Here is a 17768-nt window from a genome sequence, read left to right as displayed (position 1 = left end):
GTCTAGACGCCTTCACGATTCGTGCCGTCGGTCAGGAAGACTTCTCGGATATCGTGGTCCCGGAAGCCCCGAAGCAGCAGCAGCAGCAGCAACAGAAATAATAGGACGTATTACCGCCAGAAATTATTCGAACGGAATATTCCTGACAGATGATTTTTCAACGATCAAATATATCCAACATGGGACGTTATTCACTAAGCAGGCTGTAACGGAAACGGAGTTCATGCGAGTTATCGGAGTTCCACATCAACACAAGGATTGTATTTCGAAGGGGGAAAAAAAAAAGAAGTCACAGATGATCATTGGAATTGTCTCAACTGGATGCCATCATCATCGTCATTGGCAGTAAAAGATCCCAACAATTCACCTATCAATCGGGAAGCTGCAAATCACTGCCGGGGGAAGAGAAAGAAACCCTCCCACATTTGAAAAAAAAAAAGCGATGAAGGAGCAGGCGAAGGAGAAGAAGAGAAAAACTCTCCACTCATTCCCACTCCCATCCCATCCACCATTGAGATGATCTTGATCTGTGAGATGATGGTTAGATTTCCGAAATGAAATACAGAACCTTAGATATATCCTGTACTGTACAGTACATTTTGCAATTGAATTGAATTGAAATTGAAATGATAAAAAAGATCCATCCAAGTCTCATTCACATCACGTATGAAGAAGATTGACATGAACACAAAAAAATCCTAAGAAATAAATCTCACATTGAGAGAGGAAATAACGAAAGGTTCACTGAAGGACAGGACCTAGCAAGTAGAGATACCTAGACGACAAAGACATCTATTAATTAATACAAGAGACAACTAACGGAGTAATATACAGAAGGGGAAAAAAAGGGGGGGGAAATTAAAGAAAAAAATAAACATGGACATGAAGCCTGCCTAGGAAGAGGATAACTATGTAAACTTAGGTATATACCTTAAACTACCTTAAGTACAGTAAGTACATATGTAAGTAGGTGAGGCTGGGGAACGCCCAAAGCCCTCCTTACTTAGCATAGAAATTTATATATATACATATCGGTACCGCGTAACCCCCACACCTTTGTCCAGGCTATTGCCCATACATTACGGTGTACTGAGTAGCTTACTGCGCTTTTCTTGTCGAGACAATCGTACAGCACACATATACAGTATACCACACGACCGCAGTCATGTCAAAGACCTGTCTTTGTCTTCTTCTTATCATCCACAAGCACGCAAAAAAGCAAACAAGCAAGATGATACAATACGATTATGATCGATTGATCGATCGGTCAATCGATTAACTAGTCGATGATTATGATCATGAAGAAAGAAGAGTGGATGGATAGATTGATTGATCGAAGGTAGGTATTTATCACCAACAAGAAGAATTTGTCAAAAAGCAACTCAAATCCAAGCAAGCAAACCAACCAACCGACCAGACCAAACCACACCAGGCCAAACCAACCAACACACACAAACAAACAAACAAACATACATGCAGGGGAGAAAAAAAAAGCCAGTGGTATTTATTTCAGATGATCCGTCGACACCCGTACAGTACATGCCATGCCATGCCATGCATTATTTGCATTATTTATTCTCCATGTCAATCAATCAATTACACACAACACAGACATACATACGCGCACTTACAACCATGCCAGCCTTGGCCAGGAAGATCAGAGATCAGAGATCAAAAAAGAAGACGAAGACGCCGCGAAATCAAATGTCCAGGCCCCAGAAAGACTCTCCAAGCGACGAGCACCATAAAACGGACGTAGGTACAAGATCTGACGTATTGAACAAAGGGCTTGTCAGGGGAAAGAGGAACAACATGATGAAAGCAATTGAAAACCATGACAAATCGAAAAAAAAAAGGTCTATATGTAGGCAGGTGAGGTGTCATCGCGCTACCATCCGGCCCATGCCCGAAGACGGATGCATCGTATTGAGAGATTTCGGTTGCATCGGAGGCGATGATTCTCGCTTGGACGCGCCGAACAGGCCCATTCGCGACGGAGGAGAGTAGCCCGCATTTCGCGAGCCTTCCTGCCCGCTCGGCATCGGCCTGCCACCCTCGACGAAATGACCCGAGGTGGGCTGTGGTTTGCGCACGTCAAGAGGCGACGAACTTTGAGACCGGAATCCCGTCTTCCGATCCATAATCTCGTAATCAACACTGTTGAATTGCCCCGTGCCGTGCGAACGCGGATCCTGTTCCGTGCCGTACGGCGTGTTGGCGGCAGACGAGTTCGCGGCAGAGGCATTCTCGGCAATCGTGGATGCAGACCCGTTGGGAGCATTAATGTCGACCACCCGTTTCTGCGCTGCTGGAGTCGTGAACGAGGCCGGATTGGAGGTCCCACTCGGCTGGCGGTGTGTCTGTTGATGATGAAGCGCATATTGCGGATTGGCCCATGGGTTTTGCTCTAGAAATGCTTCGTCGGCGGTGTTGCGAGGCAGCCCCGACGACATGCCACCCCGCGAAATCCCAGAACTAGTCCCGATAGAAGGTCGGTTATTATCTAATGAGATCTGCAACAGCCTTGCGTCAGCTCCTCCCATCTCTTGCGATCTCAAAGCACAAACTTACCCCCATCTTCTCCAGATCCTCTTCGATTTCCGATGGCCGGGCACCCTCCAACGGCGGCGCCGCCGGGAACCCCACATACTTGGCGACTCCGGACATGATGGAAACCTCTTGATTGTATGCTTGCTGCTGGGCGATTTGCTGCGACCGTCTGGTGGGAAAGGGGATGTAATGATGGGGGCTAAAGTCTTCAGTTTTAAAGCGATCATGCTGGATCGCATAGAACTGCTTGCTCACAGCGGAGGAATGCTTCTCGCGGGCATCCCGGATCCGCTGGAAGTAGGTGCTGTGAATTTGGGCACGCTCGGCCAGACTTTTATTCAGAAGAGACTGAAGGCGATACCGGAACAAGTTCTGCTCGTATTTGATCTTTGCATCACGGTAACGCCGCACACATTCAAGTTGGCGAAGATACTCTGGGTGTGTGGGTTCAGGGCCGGTGAGCTGTTCCAGTTCTCGATCCAGTTTTGCAATCCTCTCGTCGTAGATTCTGTCCAGAGTAAGCAACTGCATGCTGGATGCCCGTGGTAGATCAATCAATACTTACTTGTCACGCAAGGTTGCAAATTCCTTTTCTAGGACAGCCAGCGCCTCCATGGCAGCGATCTTCTTGGCCACTGCCATGTGTTAGTGACCCGCAAGGGAACAAACTGCATGATAAACACTTACACTCTTCTTCAGACTTGGCGGCAGCATCGGCGTCTTCACCTTCCTCTGCCACCTCACCTGCGTCCTCATCGTCGTGGAGCTGGTCCTCTGCGGCGCCTTCAGTTCCCGCATCAACTGCACCCCCATTCTCTGTTTCCTCATCCACTTCCTTGACCTTCTTCCCTTTTCGCTTGCCCTTCTTGCCTTTCTTGGCTCGTGTTGGGGCAGCTGGTACATATAGGTCTTGTGTGTCATCTGCAGGTGTCCCATTGTGGGATGTCTCAGTGAGTTTTGTCACGTCTTCTGTTGCCTCACGCGACAGAGGGACCTCCGCTGGGACTTCTTCGCCAATGTCGCTCTTGACTGAACCTCTGCGTTTCCGCAAGGGCTCCCCATCACCTGGCTCCGTTCCGAGGTCATCCCCAGACGGCAGACGTTTGCGCTTCTTGCCTGCAACATCTGGCGGCGACGGTAACTTTTCAGAATCTTCGGGCGCAAGCGGTTCATCTGCCTCTTCCGCCAAACCATTATTCTTGGAGGACCGTCGCGCCTTGCTGGGGGTCTCGTCCACGTCATGTTCTTCTTCATCCTCAATGTCATCATACGTGGTCGACTGAGCGAGTTTGCTGGGACTGGCTTCAAAACGCCTCGCAGTCACGACGATACTGGTGCGATCGTTGTGGGGGGAATCCTCGATCCGTTCCGTCTCGGCCTCCGAGTCGATCTCCGCCGGTCCTCTTTCCGGCTTCAGAGACTCGTCATCGGACAGCTCATGGTCTGAGACGTCATCAATTTCGCTCAGGCTGCTGGAACGGCCATCGTCGCCCAAAGCGTTATCAAGGAGAATATTCGACTCGCCATTGGAGACAGCCGAGTCAACCGTCGCGGCAGGCCCGGCTGGGGCTGACTCGTTGCTCTCGGTAGCCTCCATCCGAACTCGAGTATGGTCGCTTCTCACTGGTGATATGGAGGAAGGAAGAATGGTTTACGGTACTGCAAGATGCAACTCTAGAGGGATCTGTGGGGACAAGAGATGAGGAGGGAACACGGGAGGGTCGGATGTACGAGCGGACGCCGGGTTCAAAGCCTAGCGACAAAGACGCCGTTAGAAAAATCCTGGAAGCGGAAACAACTAGTCGAAGCTCATCGGGTCAAGGAGAAGCTGTTCAGCATGACGAAGGATCAATGACACAAAAATGGCGTGGGATTGCTTCCATCTCCACCACTTGGAGAAGCCTTTGGCCAACGAGCTGCACCAGAATTTTTTGCCCGTGGGCTCTCCCGCGAGGCTACGATGCCAGCAGAGACGCAATCCCGTGACGAACAGGATTTGGGAGATGACAGTATATGGACAGACGTACCGTTCCGCAATGCGCCGTGGGTGATGGCTGATTTGACCGGCACCTCTCTCCTTCGCGACGGATCCTGAGAGGGACGATCACACCACCAGCATCCCCCCGCCGGCACGAGGGCTGAGAGAACAGCAAGCAGGCGACACAAGCACCGCCAGCGATATGGGATTGTATCAGCGAGGAGGGCTTCGATGTGCGACGCCAACGGTGGAGGGAGTTCACGGGGTCGGCAGCACGACAGCGTCAGGTCGCAGAAGAACGGGGAGCATTGGAGATCGCAAGTCGAGGGAGCTCCCGCAGGCGGAGCGACCAAGGGGAGAGCCGCAGAGCAAAGTGCGAAATACAGGACGCCAGAGATGGATATGGAGGGGTTCAGGACAAGCAGGATCACCAGAGCAGACAGTCGATCTGCGTGTCTGGGCGATGTTGCTGGGGGGTGTTCTGGCGGCGGAGGAGGAGCAGGTGACGGACAACAGGCCTGGCGAGCGAGCGGTTCCTGGGCGAGAGCAGCACGCTGGCCGGGCTGCAGGCTGGCTGGGTGGGCGGTCGGGCTCGCTCTGTTTTTCTGCCCGTCCTTACGGCCCTGTTTGTGACGAGCGCGGCCTGTGATTCGCTTGGCCGGCAGCGCGCGTGCCATCTGGCCTATCAGCAGCCAGCAGCAGCTCACCGCTCTCGCTTTGCAGCCAGCCCGATCTTCCTCCGGTCCGACACGGAAAATGTCACGTGAGGCCTGGAGTCATGCCCCGGATGCGGCGTCGCCCGTGCTGCGGCGGCGCTGACGTCGTATCCCGACAGCAGCAACAGATACTCCAGGCAAAGATAGTCAACGTCCACTATACAGGAGAACCCTTCTATTTCCGGATGTAATACAAGTAACTGGTAATTGTCAACCTCGCATCGCAGCATAAAAGGCAGCGGTATGCCCTGGCAGAGAGAAGGAATTTTTTTCCGCCATGCCGGTCTCCGCCAGGATGGACAGCTCCAACAGAGACCTGAGTCCGTGTATTGGTCTATGGTCTACATGGGTCACCCTACACCCTCAGGACGTATTCTGAAGGGCACGCAGAGTATACATGCGCTGCCATTGGAGCACACAGTTCCCGCGAGGAAGCCTGTTGCTTTCTTGTACGAGTTTGAGTGGACGAGGCTGCGGCTCCCTATCGCTGCTTATCAGTTGAATCACGTGGTGATATCGGAGCTCCAGACGCCAAGACCGCGGATGCTTTTCTGCACCAAAAAAATTGGCTGATGGGCGGCGCAGACGCTTCATGAATCCTTCAGTCCAGCCACGATTCGAATTATCTGTCTGGCCTGATACATCGTCTGCTGCCCGTGAATTGCCGATCAGGCTCGATACGGCAAAATGGGCAAGAAACACAAGACCAAATCTGACAAGGGGGACGACACCGGGAAAGCTACAGAAGCCAATAATGAGGCTGCCAAATCGACAAGCCAGCTGCCATTCCTCTCCGGAGACGCGCCCATCAATCCATCATTGGCGTCGCTGTTTGAGAAGAGTGTATGTTGAGCCAATGGCCGTTGTGAATTGACACTTTCTATAACTCTGGTGGTGGACATTGACTGATCTCTCTCTTTGTGCAGGCTGGCCCAGTCAAGGCTCCGTCCGTGCGGTATTCTACACAACCTGCCATGTCAGGGGCCTTGGAACCAAAGAGCAAAGAGGAAGATGGAGGCGACAAGGAAGACGAGTCCTCAGATGACAGCGACAAATCACAACAAGACGAGTCTACGGACAGCGACGAGGAGATGCAAGACGTCCCCGATGAGAGCAACGGGGAGCGTGATGACTCTCAGAAAGCCCAGGTTGCTCAGGATGCACCAAGCAGGAAACGCAAGAGAGGCGCTACGGCAGATAATCTGGAGGGCAGTTATTTGCAACGGATCGCACGCGAAGAGCTCAAAGAGGCGGAGAAGCGTCGCGCAGAGAAGGCCAAGAAACGCAAGCTCGAAGGGAAAGCAAGCGATAGCGAGGCTTCTGCAGACGAAGACGGAGACCAAGCTTCGGAAAGTGACGACGACGATGGCCCTCCACCAGTTCACGAGACATTGTCGGGGGAGCGGGAAGCCGCGGAGATCGAAAAGGCCAATCGCACCGTCTTCCTTGGCAACGTTTCGAACCTCGCCATCAAATCCAAGTCGGCAAAGAAGACTCTGCTGAGGCACCTCTCGTCGTTCTTGTCCACCCTACCTGAAGCGGACCGCCCTCATAAGATCGAGTCGATTCGGTTCCGTTCAACCGCCTATTCTACGAAGCCGGGTGTTCCCAAGCGCGCAGCATATGCGCACAAAGAGCTTATGGACGCTACCACGCCGAGCACTAATGCCTACGTTGTCTATTCCACAACCCTGGCAGCCCAGAAGGCCCCCGCTGCGCTGAACGGGACCGTCGTACTCGATCGACACTTGCGAGTTGACAGTGTCGCGCATCCGGCGCCTGTAGACCACAAGCGGTGCGTCTTTGTGGGTAATCTGGACTTTGTCGACCAGGAGACTGATGTATCCGACTCCGAGGATGAGGATACTCCCAAGAAGAAGAAGAAGAAGAAGAAGAAGAAGCGCACTCCTGCGGACGTTGAAGAGGGTCTTTGGCGCACTTTCAACGAGCACACTTCGGCGGGAGGGAAGCCAGCCACGGACAGAGGGAACGTCGAGTATGTTCGGGTGGTGCGGGATCGCGCAACCCGGGTGGGAAAGGGATTTGCCTACGTGCAGTTCTACGACCCCAACTGCGTGGAGGAAGCTCTGTTGCTGGATGGGAAGAAATTCCCTCCGATGCTGCCCCGCAAGCTTCGTGTGGTCCGCGCCAAGAAGGTCAAGAAGAAGCGTGAGGCTGAGAAGAGTGGTAAGGCTGGGGAACTTGACAGTGCGCAGAGTACGCTCCATGGCCGGGCCGGAAAGCTGCTTGGCAGGGCGGGAGCCGCGAAATTGAAAGAGACAGACAACGCCAAGCCGTTGGTGTTTGAAGGAACGCGAGCTACCGAGGACGGACCCCGACTGAAGGTGAAGACCAAGAGCCGGGGAGCGAAGGGGAAGAAGCCCAAGAACCGAAGCACTCGGCGTGCGGCGGCATTCCGGGCAGCAGGCGGAAAGCCTCGAAAGGCTAAATAAATGATCAATCCGCTAGGTTGAAACTTGAGTGTGCGAGTAAACTTTGTATCTGTGTTGTAGCATTGCCCTAGTAGGCAGGATATCCGTTGACAATTAATAAATAGTCACGAACTGTACTGTGGGATCGGATATTAAATATGTGCCTATGCCGGTTGTACTGTACAGCCATGTAATAAATGGCCCTGCTCGCATATCAGCACTAATACGACGAACCCCGCGAGTCGTGGTAAAAACTATTTTGTTTTGTTGCATTATATTTATATTATTAGCATGCTCATCCCCCTTCCCCTACTAGGGGTCATGATGCCATGTGGATAAAAAGACCAGTTTGTTACAATGATTTACTTAAGTCTCGTACTACCAACAATAAGGGAAAAAAAAATCATGTACTTGCAGAGTATAAATTAGAGTAGTTAGCTAATGATATTATAATATATTTTATTTTATATTGATTGAGGCTGCGCCAGTACAGTACATACATGCATGCAGTCAATTACCAGATCGGGTAATAAATATGGTACAGTATCTAATGAATGGGGTTTGGAAAAGCCATTGGTGACTACATGAATTACAGAGTATAGACTATAGATGACATGTATGCACTAGCATGAACTGAAGGTCACCCTGGAGGGGACCCCGAGTTATGGTCTACCGATGATATGATTGTTTGTACACATGGAAGTTCATTGTAGATAGGTTAGAGAAGCGTTACCCACGTTTATTTAATATTTAATACATGTACAGAGTCTACGTGGATCAATACATGTAGGTAGTGTGAGTGGATGTTAAAGCTGCTCATTCCATTCATCCATTCCTTTTTTTTCGCAAAGGAATTAATTAATCAAAATAAAATTCAGAACCGATCGCTCATTGCAGTATCACGTATTGAAGCTCCTCTTTTGGTTCCGAATTGATTGGGGCTTCGTTTTTAGATTCATTTAATTTGTGGGGGCATTCCGCCTTGGGGCTTTACCGTTTGCTTGGCAGGCGAGTGGACACACCGACGTCATTGATTGCTTCGATCCATCCGCATCTCATCTCCTCAGCCCTCCAAACTTACCCCAGATTTCTTGAGCATTTATGCCAGAAGATTCATTTATCTGTGGAGCCTAGCCTGCTAAATAATGATCTAGGAGATAGAGGCCTTACCTTGTCAGAGTTCCCTTATTATCTTATTCAGCTGGTTTCGATGCTCTCGGGGTATCTGGCATAGATCTAGAGTATGATCGGATAGACTCGCTGCAGCGTTTGACTAGTTGGAATAATACATATGTGCTAGGTCGTGCTATCTATCTACTTACCTAATTAGGTTATCGATTGGTTCCTGGATCTCTCCTTGGGTATGTCCTTATCTCAACCTGCTATGGGGCGTGCTGCATTGTCTGCTAACTTGTGGACTAGACGTGCAATCTTGTTGTTGTGCTGCAGTGCTGCTACTGGATCTTGGATACCTTTGCCGCACAAGCTGCTGCTGGAGCCCAGACAGGTCCAGTACGCACACCTCATCTGCAATACAGCTTAGCTCATCTTAGGGCAGTCGATCGACTGTCCATCGTTCTCCTGAGACTTTTCTTTTTTTTTTAAATTACACGACATGCATCGCCTCTTCAGGCCAGGGCGCTGGCCGCTGCCAGAGGCTGTCAGCAACACCATCTCCTCCTCTCCTTTGGGTCGCCTATTCACCAGTTCCGGCACTTTCTACCCCAGCGTGGATGACGTTCAGCAAGTGCGAAAGCTCCTGCAACGGCTGGGACCGGGCCTGCCCACCGAAGTGGTCGACCTGATTGTCGACGAGGCCGAGTACTGGCCGTCCGTGGAGACGAGTCTCCGCGATGCTCCCCTTTTCATTGGGAAGGATAATGACCGCGAGTGTTTGCGGACGCCGCCGTTGTGTTATGATGTGGATGGACAGGTGGGTGGTCTTGGATCTCGCTGCATATGCTCTGATAGCCACTTTGCGAGACGTTTACTGATGCTGCTTTAGAACGACGGCTCTTACAGAGTCCTTCCCCACCGGGGCATCCATCCCTGTCGCAAAATCGTCTTCTCCATCTCCTCCCACGACCAGGGCTGGGGCGGGGAGCGCGGTTGTCAGGGTACCTACAAGGGATCATACACCTGGTTCGACGCGTATATTATCCCGTCTAGCAACGACGGACAGCAGGGACAACCTGCTCATAATCAGCAGAGCGCTACGAACTCTCAAGAGCAAACAAATCAGGCATCTCAGGCGTCCTTCCAGCCAGAACGCCCACTTCTGCCCACGCCCAGCAGATTACAGTCGAATCTCACTGCTACCAGGACCACCCAGGACTACTGCATCGTCTGGCACTACAAGGATCGCATCGACCCCGAGTCCAGCGAAGCGGAGAGGATTGAAGACGAACAAGGGCGCGGACGAGCGACGCTAGACGGTCGAGCGGTCCGGGAGATGCGAGTCGGGGATGCGGTGTCTTTGTGGGCACGAGCGCGGTTCTGGGGGTGGTCGAATCACGTCGAGAAGATGTCTGTCCGAGTCTTTTGGGCTGTTTAACGGAGCGCTCTGCTCGCAGACAGATTTACTTGACTTTGCCTTGCATCGCTTCTTTCCTTTCATGATCCCGGTGTGTGAATGATGTGCACGTAGTGATACCACTCGGTTTGTTTGTTGTATAGAATACATGAGATAATCCTAAAGTAAGCATGCAACTTGTATACAAGAAGCAACGAATATCAACCACAGCATCATTCCTGTTAATTCTGTCGAATATATCAGGAGGAATTTGAGAGAGGATTGGGGCTGGGTAAGCCTTAGATCCTGCAGAACTCGTTCCAAGTCGAGGTCCAATTGCTGAAGCAGCAAACCCTAAGTAAGGGAGAAGGTAATACAGTCGAGTGACCTATATGTCAGAGAACCTGTATGAGGTAACAGCGACTGTACTCATGGAACAAGAGAACTTATTCCGATACGAAACTGATTTTGCTGCACATTTCAGTCAGCAAATACATGGCCATCAGAGCAGATATCTACATTGGCAACAGCTGCTTGACCTTCTGTAATCAGAGTGAGCCTGACGACACCTGACCATTCAGGCACCAGCGGTTGCGCCATCGCTAGCGCAAATCACGCAATCGCTGGTCCGGCGCTAAAAAGCGCTACGGCATCGCAGGGCTATAAAGAAGGAGTCTTCCACGATATCCCTCCAGCACGAGCAGGGTGCCTGTTGCGACCAGAAGACCGCGATAACGCCATTATCGACCATTTGCGACCGCTGAGACTGACCTGTGCAACCTACAGCCCCCCTGGGCGGGTTGTGCAGCAGAGACGATGTTTTTCGATGCTTTCCGCGGCCCGGACCACATGACCGGACGACTGCTGACATAAGCAAGTCGAGGCGACGAATTCCGCTTCTAACCCGCGGCGACGCGCAGTGACGAGGCCCTGCGACGCCTTGTAGCTGTGGGAGGCCATGCCCGGCTCTTGGGTCGCCTTGGCCCGGTGGGGCACGGCTGCGTACGCAACGCAACGATGAGACAACGCGCGGTGGCGATTGCTCGCGGTGCAGATGATTCCGATGAATGTTTGGTTGATCGGTCGGACGAGATCGCGATGCCGTTGCAGCGGAGAAGAGCCGGCGGCCGAGGACGACGAGTCGACGACTGAGACACGCACGCTCTGGCGTGGCTCGTGGACGCTGCTGTTGCTAGTGTGACAAGACACGCACACCGACAGTGAGAGTGGCCGTTCAGTTGGGGAGGAACGACGGGAAGACGGGGTCCCCCGGTTCCTTATCTGCGAAGCCTCTCCGCCTTTCTCAGCGCCGACTGTTTCTGCCTTTGTCTTTGTGCCAGATATGCCATCTCCAGCGTGTGATATAGATACCCAATAAATTGACATTTTTTTTGGCTACTTCCATCCATTTTTGCTCTTGTCTTTCGATTCTTTGGCTCTCTGATTCCGACTCGTCAGCATGAATCCTCAGAGATGTGCCGCTGTCGTCGTGGGAGCCGGCCCGGCTGGCATCGCCGTCGTGGGAAACCTGCTGGAACAACACGTAGGCAGGATTGCCTGGGTTGACCCATATTTCGATGGCGGACGGGTGAATAGGAAATATCGTGAGGTTCCCAGGTACGCTTGCTGGCATTCAGGACTCCCTGGCGAGCCCGGTTCGATCCGCGAGAGCATCGTGAAATGCGAACGATGGAATGAATTGAGCAACGTTTGGACTCCATGCTGATGTCACCAGTAACACCAAAGTATCATTTTTTCAAGCCTTTGCCACCGCGGTACAGCCGTTCCGCAATGTCATTCGAAGCACGCCCACGCCCAACGCTTTCTCCGTAATGACCAAGCTCGAGCAGAACGAGACCTGCTCTCTGCACTATGCTGTAGACATGTGCCGCGCCCTGACGGATGGACTGGTCAAAATGGACCAGGTTTATCAGTATCGGGGGACGGTGATCGGGGCTGATCTCAGGGACAAAGTATGCTCGAGGGTAGATTCTGCTCAGGTTGTCATTCAGTTGCTTACACAGTGCAGTCATCCGGATGGATAGTTCGCATCAGGAAAGAGTCTCGGGAAGACGTTGAAGTCGTTGCTCCCCGGCTCATTCTCTGCACCGGCTCGTCCCCAACCGTTCTTCCCCTTCCCATTCCCGGGCTACCTATCGAGAGGCTGGACCTCGACATCGTTTTGAAGCCCAGTGACCTGTACCGCGTCATTCCCACCGCAGAGCCGGTGACCGTTGCCGTGGTCGGAGGCTCGCACAGTGCCATCTTAGCCTTGATGAACTTTGTGGATCTTGCTCGCACGACACACCCCAAGCTGCGAGTGAAGTGGTTCACCCGGCATCCGCTTCGGTATGCCGAGTACATGGATGGCTGGATCCTGCGGGACAACACCGGTCTCAAGGGTCTGGCGGCTCAATTCGCCAGGGAGCAGCTCGAGGATAGCCGGCTGCCAAGTTCAGAGGCGGGCCGCTTCATCGAGAAGATCGACTGCAGCGGTGGGAAGGAGGCGAGCGCGTACGAGACTCATCTACCTGCCTGCACGCATATCGTCTACGCCGTAGGGTTCACTCGGGATCCGTTGCCGAAGCTCACGCGAAACGGCGCGCCTCTGACGCCCGAGTTCGACCACGTCTCGGGCGGATTCTACGACCAGGACCGGCAGGTCATCCCGGGTCTGTACGGAGCGGGCATTGCGTTTCCGGAACGGGTGGTCGATCCGTACGGGAATGTCGAGTACGCGGTGGGATTTTTCAAGTTTATGAAGTTTCTCAAGCGGGTCTGTCCTAGTTGGGTGGCTAATCACTCTTAGTCATGACTGGTTTATGTTTTAATTCGGTTTATTATTACGAGAGTGGCTTAGTTTATCATTATTATTATCAGAATGATGCATGACATGCAATTGACCATGTTCGAAAATTCTGCATAGGTAATGAGCCCGTGTAATGAATCGAAGTATGGATATGCGTAGGTAGTTATTGTCCTACCCAGCTATCTGCAAATAAGATCGTATCTCGGTCGATGTCTCCAGACGTCGAGGCTGTAAGGCTTGAAGTGTACGGGATCTGACTACGAGGGACCAGGCATGCGCATCCGCTCACCTGCACATCGGATATGGACGGCTCAACTCAGTTCTTCCAGCTCGCTTCCTCTGCAGCAGAGTTTGTACTCCGTATGTGGTAACAGAGCCATACAGCAAAATGAATGTCGGCAAGCAGGCAGGTCTCGACAGGTTGTAACTGCATCTGTCTAGCATGGACAATCCAGCTGCTACTAGCTATAGCTATTCACATATTCGTAGTCCAGAGAAAAAGAAAAAGAAATCACCATTTAATCTAACACAACACAAAAAATCTCGGGGGAACTGCTGGGGAGAGACGACACCCATTGTCGATGTTTTCGTTTGTGATGATCTTGTCATTTCCTTTTCGGGAAGGGAATGGAGTATTTCTCCTCTCGGAGGATCCGATCAAGGACTCGAGGACGTAATATCTGTGATGATAACACTCGATCCAGCTGCAGATAGGTATCTTTACCTTACCTCAAGCTGACAAGCATGAATATGATGACCTCTTACTTACTTGCCAGCCTGCTGAGCACTATTGCGTCTTACGATTTGCTTGGGATGCTGGTAAACGTAGATAGATTACAAGATTGTCACTATCTATAGTTTAAAATGAGGACTCGCAAATAGACTGGATAGTAAGTAGCCTTGTTGAGTGCTTTTATATATATGGACGTGCAAATAGCACCACAGAGAGCATCTAGACACTGAAACTTACTGTTATGTAGAAATTGCCACTGAAGCGAAAGAGGTCAGCTTCTGAACCAAACAGATCTCACATGTCTATGGAGCTCTGAGTGCCATGGACATCTTTCTTCACAGGAAGCAGCGTCTAGATCATATCGAGTATCTCCAAGGAGTTGGTAAATATCGCCAAAAAAAGGATATTCAATCAGCTTATCTGCGACAAGAGTAGATGCCATTCTGTATCTTGAGTTTAGTATCGGAGGCAAAGAAACTCTTAGATTGACAACCATACCACTTTCATGACACGTGCTGGATTCTGAATAACGACCGGAAGTATCACAGAGAAACGTGCGCTGGCCAATTTTTTGTTTAAAGGTAATCTCAGAAGGCGTAATGTCATCCAAGTTTATCGTAAAGATACATGAAGCAAAGAGCAACTGCAGAGTAGATGTGACAAGCGGATGATATATAATACTCCGTAATTGCGGGATAGGATCTGGAGGTGGGTTGGATCTGGACGTTTGACAAGTTTGCCTCCAAGCTGCCACTACAAGTTGTTCCAGCTAATGACAGAGGTTATATTATTGACATTATAAATATTTATGACTTTAACACTACATAATACAAATTTCTATAAGACTGTGCATGCCAAATAAAACCTCCTTATGTAAAATAAGTTAACCTTTTTTAAGATCTATCTCTCTTAAAATTATTATTTAATTTTCTTGCTGGATCACGTGACAATCTAACTATAAAAGGTTAGTTAGTATATTATGTCATGTGATTCACATATTACATCATGTGATTTACATGCCAGTACATAAGTGGTTAGTACACACTAACCTGATTCGTTTGTCTGGCAGAAAGTTGAGGTTCCTCTCAACTTTGCAAAACCTCTCTAATAGTGGCTGGTAAGCACCAACATACAAATCCTGTTGTATGTTTTTGTTTTTCATTTTTTATTCTCTTATTTTTCTCTAAATCTAGAAAATATTACTGAATAGAGCCAACACCAATTAGACAGGATGGCCGAGTGGTTAAGGCGCAGGCCTGCTATTACCTAGGTAATCCACAAATAAACTCTGGGTTTCACGAATAGTAAGCCTGTGGGTTCGCCCGCGTGGGTTCGAATCCCACTCCTGTCGTTGGTTTCTTTTTTTTTTCCCTTTTTATTTTCATCTTTTTTCTTCTCAGCGTGAAGCGAAATCTAAAAGGTGGCAACTGTCCAATCCCTTTCATGTCAGGGGAAGTGTGACGGCGGGGTTGATCCGTGGATGTGGCATAGGAGAAAATGATTGAGACCGCAAAGAGTATCAAAGTTGATTAATCTAGTGAGGTCTACTTCTAGGGAAAAATGGGCATACTTAAGCTGAAAACCTAATAAAGACAGTCTTCCGGCAGCTTCTCTGGGTCCCAAAACCAGATACAGAGTATGAAAGCATGAAAGACCCTTCACGTGTAAAGTAGCCGCAGCCACTTAGTCTTTACAACAATCTGACATCATCTTGATCCATCCATATGTACCAAATCCTTTGCTTTTTCCTTGGAACTGCGAGATGGTATGTAAAACCGGTCGAGAACGCTTTCGAGTTCGCACTCGTTGTCAACCTTACTGAACTGGCCAGGCTATCGGGTTTGGAGTGTCAAAGGCTAGGCAGTGGGATCTTTGATTTTATGAGGGGGTGTTGGAGGTAAATTTCTGCGGTAACTGCCGCCTTTCCTGATCCGTACTAGCGCCTCGCTTAAAGCCTCCCGCAGGGCCTACACTTTCCACCTTCTGTACGATAGAGAAATCCTCAGATCATAGAAATCCAAGCATCTTCTTCTTCACTTTTTTCCACAAGCCAAAATCCATGGGCTCTGTTCCCTCAGGGAGATTTGGGTCCCTGCACTGAAAGCACTCCGAGCTTTTCTGTAATTCTGGATGGCAATACCGGCGTCCTGTAGCGCTTTTTGGCATTACTCCTTCGTCAGCTTTTTGAATGGTAGATTGCGAAAACACAGTTGAGAGTTTTGCTGCATAATTCGGGTATCTGGCCAGTCTCGGATATCTTCGTCTGCCGAATTCCGTAGCTACTAGCTATGAGCTATATCGCTATGCATGCCCTACTACTCTAACACGCTCTACCACACCTTCGGCGAAGGGATGTGGTGGTGATAGAGGTCTCCTTATAACCTCGTCATCCGACAGTAATGGAGTTATCATGGAGCTATTCGGAACTTCCTGAACATCGCCTAGATAAATGGATAAGAGGAGGATTCTGAGATGAGGAATGAGGCCAATGTAGCACGACTCGCGCATCTAGACTTTTGCTCATCATCATCTTCCTCTGCTTGTGTTCGAATTCTCAAATAGAGTGCCACATAAATTAATGTTGGAATCATTTGAGCTGTAACAATATATATTTGCTCCATTGACTACGAACCTCTCATAAGCGCGCATCCTGCAGGTATCGATGACGCTTTCGCAGGACTAATAACCTGACTATGCCGAACATTGCACGCTTCATATCACAACAGAAATGATAGTTTATTATACCGAGAATTTATCAATCTCTTAATAGTCATCATGTGTGTGAGAGAAAAAAAAAAGATTAAATAGGAAGGAGAAGAGAAAAAGGGACGACAGGAGTGGGATTCGAACCCACGCGGGCGAACCCACAGGCTTACTATTTGTGGAACCCACAGTCTTAATTTGTAGGTTAGTAGCAGGCCTGCGCCTTAACCACTCGGCCATCCTGTCCAGATATGATTGTTTGCGCCCTGACTACAGACTTTATTAGAGTGAGAAGTCCCGTAGCCACCAGGGTAAAGGAAAAAAGGATGAAGATAGTCATTCTATGTGCAGGGTCAACTAAGACACAACTCAACCAGGCACTTAGAATACTCATCCAAGTCGCAATGCCACTCTGCCCTGGTACCCTTGGCGGGTAGACTAACCCTAAGATACCAGGGGGGTGCGAATACTTATTGCAACCACTGTACGAAGTATGATAGCCTGTGTACGGAGTAGGCTTCATAGCTTTTTCCATCTAGCACCACAATTACCTAAGTGGCGGCGTTAAGCCAGCAACAATAAGGCTTGTGCAACTACCTCTACTCCATACACCAATAAGAGGCAAATACCTTGCCTATCTAAGGTGCAAGCAAACTGCCAATGAGAAACTATGGTGTGGAGAATGTGAGACTAGTGCTTCAGTGAGGCCAATGCAGATGAGAGGGTGAGCTCAGGGCAGCGCTGCTCACCAACTAGAACGGGAAGGGCCATTGACGGCGTGCCCATAGATTTTTGATAGATAGGTAACTAGATAGACATGTTTAGTAAATGTGCAAGGTATTAACGAATGATATGATACTGTAGTGCTTTGTCTGCAGAAAGTCTGTTTGTTTGTTGTCTGGCACGACCATCTTCATCGAACAAAGCAACAACTGATTGATAAATCATCAACGAAGGACCAAGGACATTATCGATTGCCAACATCGCCACTACCATTCGTAGAAATAAATACTCCGATACTCCGGAGTACACCACCAATCAAATCAGTTCACTCGGGAGGAGGATTACATGTAACACTATTTTCAATCAAGTCAGTTTTCTTATGCCCAACCAACCAGTAAACCAGCAGACCAGCAAACCAGCAAGCCAACCATGTATCTACCCATTCGAAGTAGACATTAGGTACAGTACATACCAGATAGTCCCTACATAGCAACACTTATCATCCTCGCCCGAGGCTTCCGAAAGCTCCGCCGGATTCGGATTCGGATTGGGGTACGGATCGGCAACGGCCATGGCCGTTGGGAGGGCAGAAGCGCGCTTTATCCTCGTGGT

General features: G+C 50.0%; 4 protein-coding genes across 4 annotated transcripts; 3 read left to right on the top strand and 1 right to left on the bottom strand.

Moving 5' to 3' along the window:
• Positions 1-1880: 1880 nt before the first annotated feature.
• On the bottom strand, positions 1881-5205 carry T310_5248 (uncharacterized protein; the record flags this gene model as incomplete). Its single annotated transcript, XM_013471868.1, has 5 exons — positions 1881-2513; positions 2572-3082; positions 3116-3185; positions 3238-4173; positions 4578-5205. The coding sequence occupies 5 exons, from the start codon at positions 5203-5205 to the stop codon at positions 1881-1883; spliced, it is 2778 nt and encodes a 925-aa protein (XP_013327322.1).
• A 726-nt stretch (positions 5206-5931) lies between these two features.
• Positions 5932-7697, top strand: T310_5247 (Nucleolar protein 12; the record flags this gene model as incomplete). Its single annotated transcript, XM_013471867.1, has 2 exons — positions 5932-6087; positions 6171-7697. 2 exons carry the CDS (start codon positions 5932-5934, stop codon positions 7695-7697), a joined length of 1683 nt encoding a protein of 560 aa, XP_013327321.1.
• A 514-nt stretch (positions 7698-8211) lies between these two features.
• Positions 8212-10230, top strand: T310_5246 (uncharacterized protein; the record flags this gene model as incomplete). Its single annotated transcript, XM_013471866.1, has 5 exons — positions 8212-8214; positions 8442-8471; positions 9007-9188; positions 9309-9609; positions 9682-10230. The coding sequence occupies 5 exons, from the start codon at positions 8212-8214 to the stop codon at positions 10228-10230; spliced, it is 1065 nt and encodes a 354-aa protein (XP_013327320.1).
• A 1417-nt stretch (positions 10231-11647) lies between these two features.
• On the top strand, positions 11648-14046 carry T310_5245 (uncharacterized protein; the record flags this gene model as incomplete). Its single annotated transcript, XM_013471865.1, has 9 exons — positions 11648-11805; positions 11924-12161; positions 12218-12964; positions 13177-13227; positions 13269-13357; positions 13469-13670; positions 13708-13822; positions 13880-13887; positions 13978-14046. 9 exons carry the CDS (start codon positions 11648-11650, stop codon positions 14044-14046), a joined length of 1677 nt encoding a protein of 558 aa, XP_013327319.1.
• Positions 14047-17768: the final 3722 nt, after the last annotated feature.

This window comes from Rasamsonia emersonii (assembly GCF_000968595.1).
Source record: "Rasamsonia emersonii CBS 393.64 chromosome Unknown ctg1118621760262, whole genome shotgun sequence".
NCBI classification, from domain to species: domain Eukaryota; kingdom Fungi; phylum Ascomycota; class Eurotiomycetes; order Eurotiales; family Trichocomaceae; genus Rasamsonia; species Rasamsonia emersonii.
This window is presented reverse-complemented; position numbering and strand designations above follow the sequence as displayed.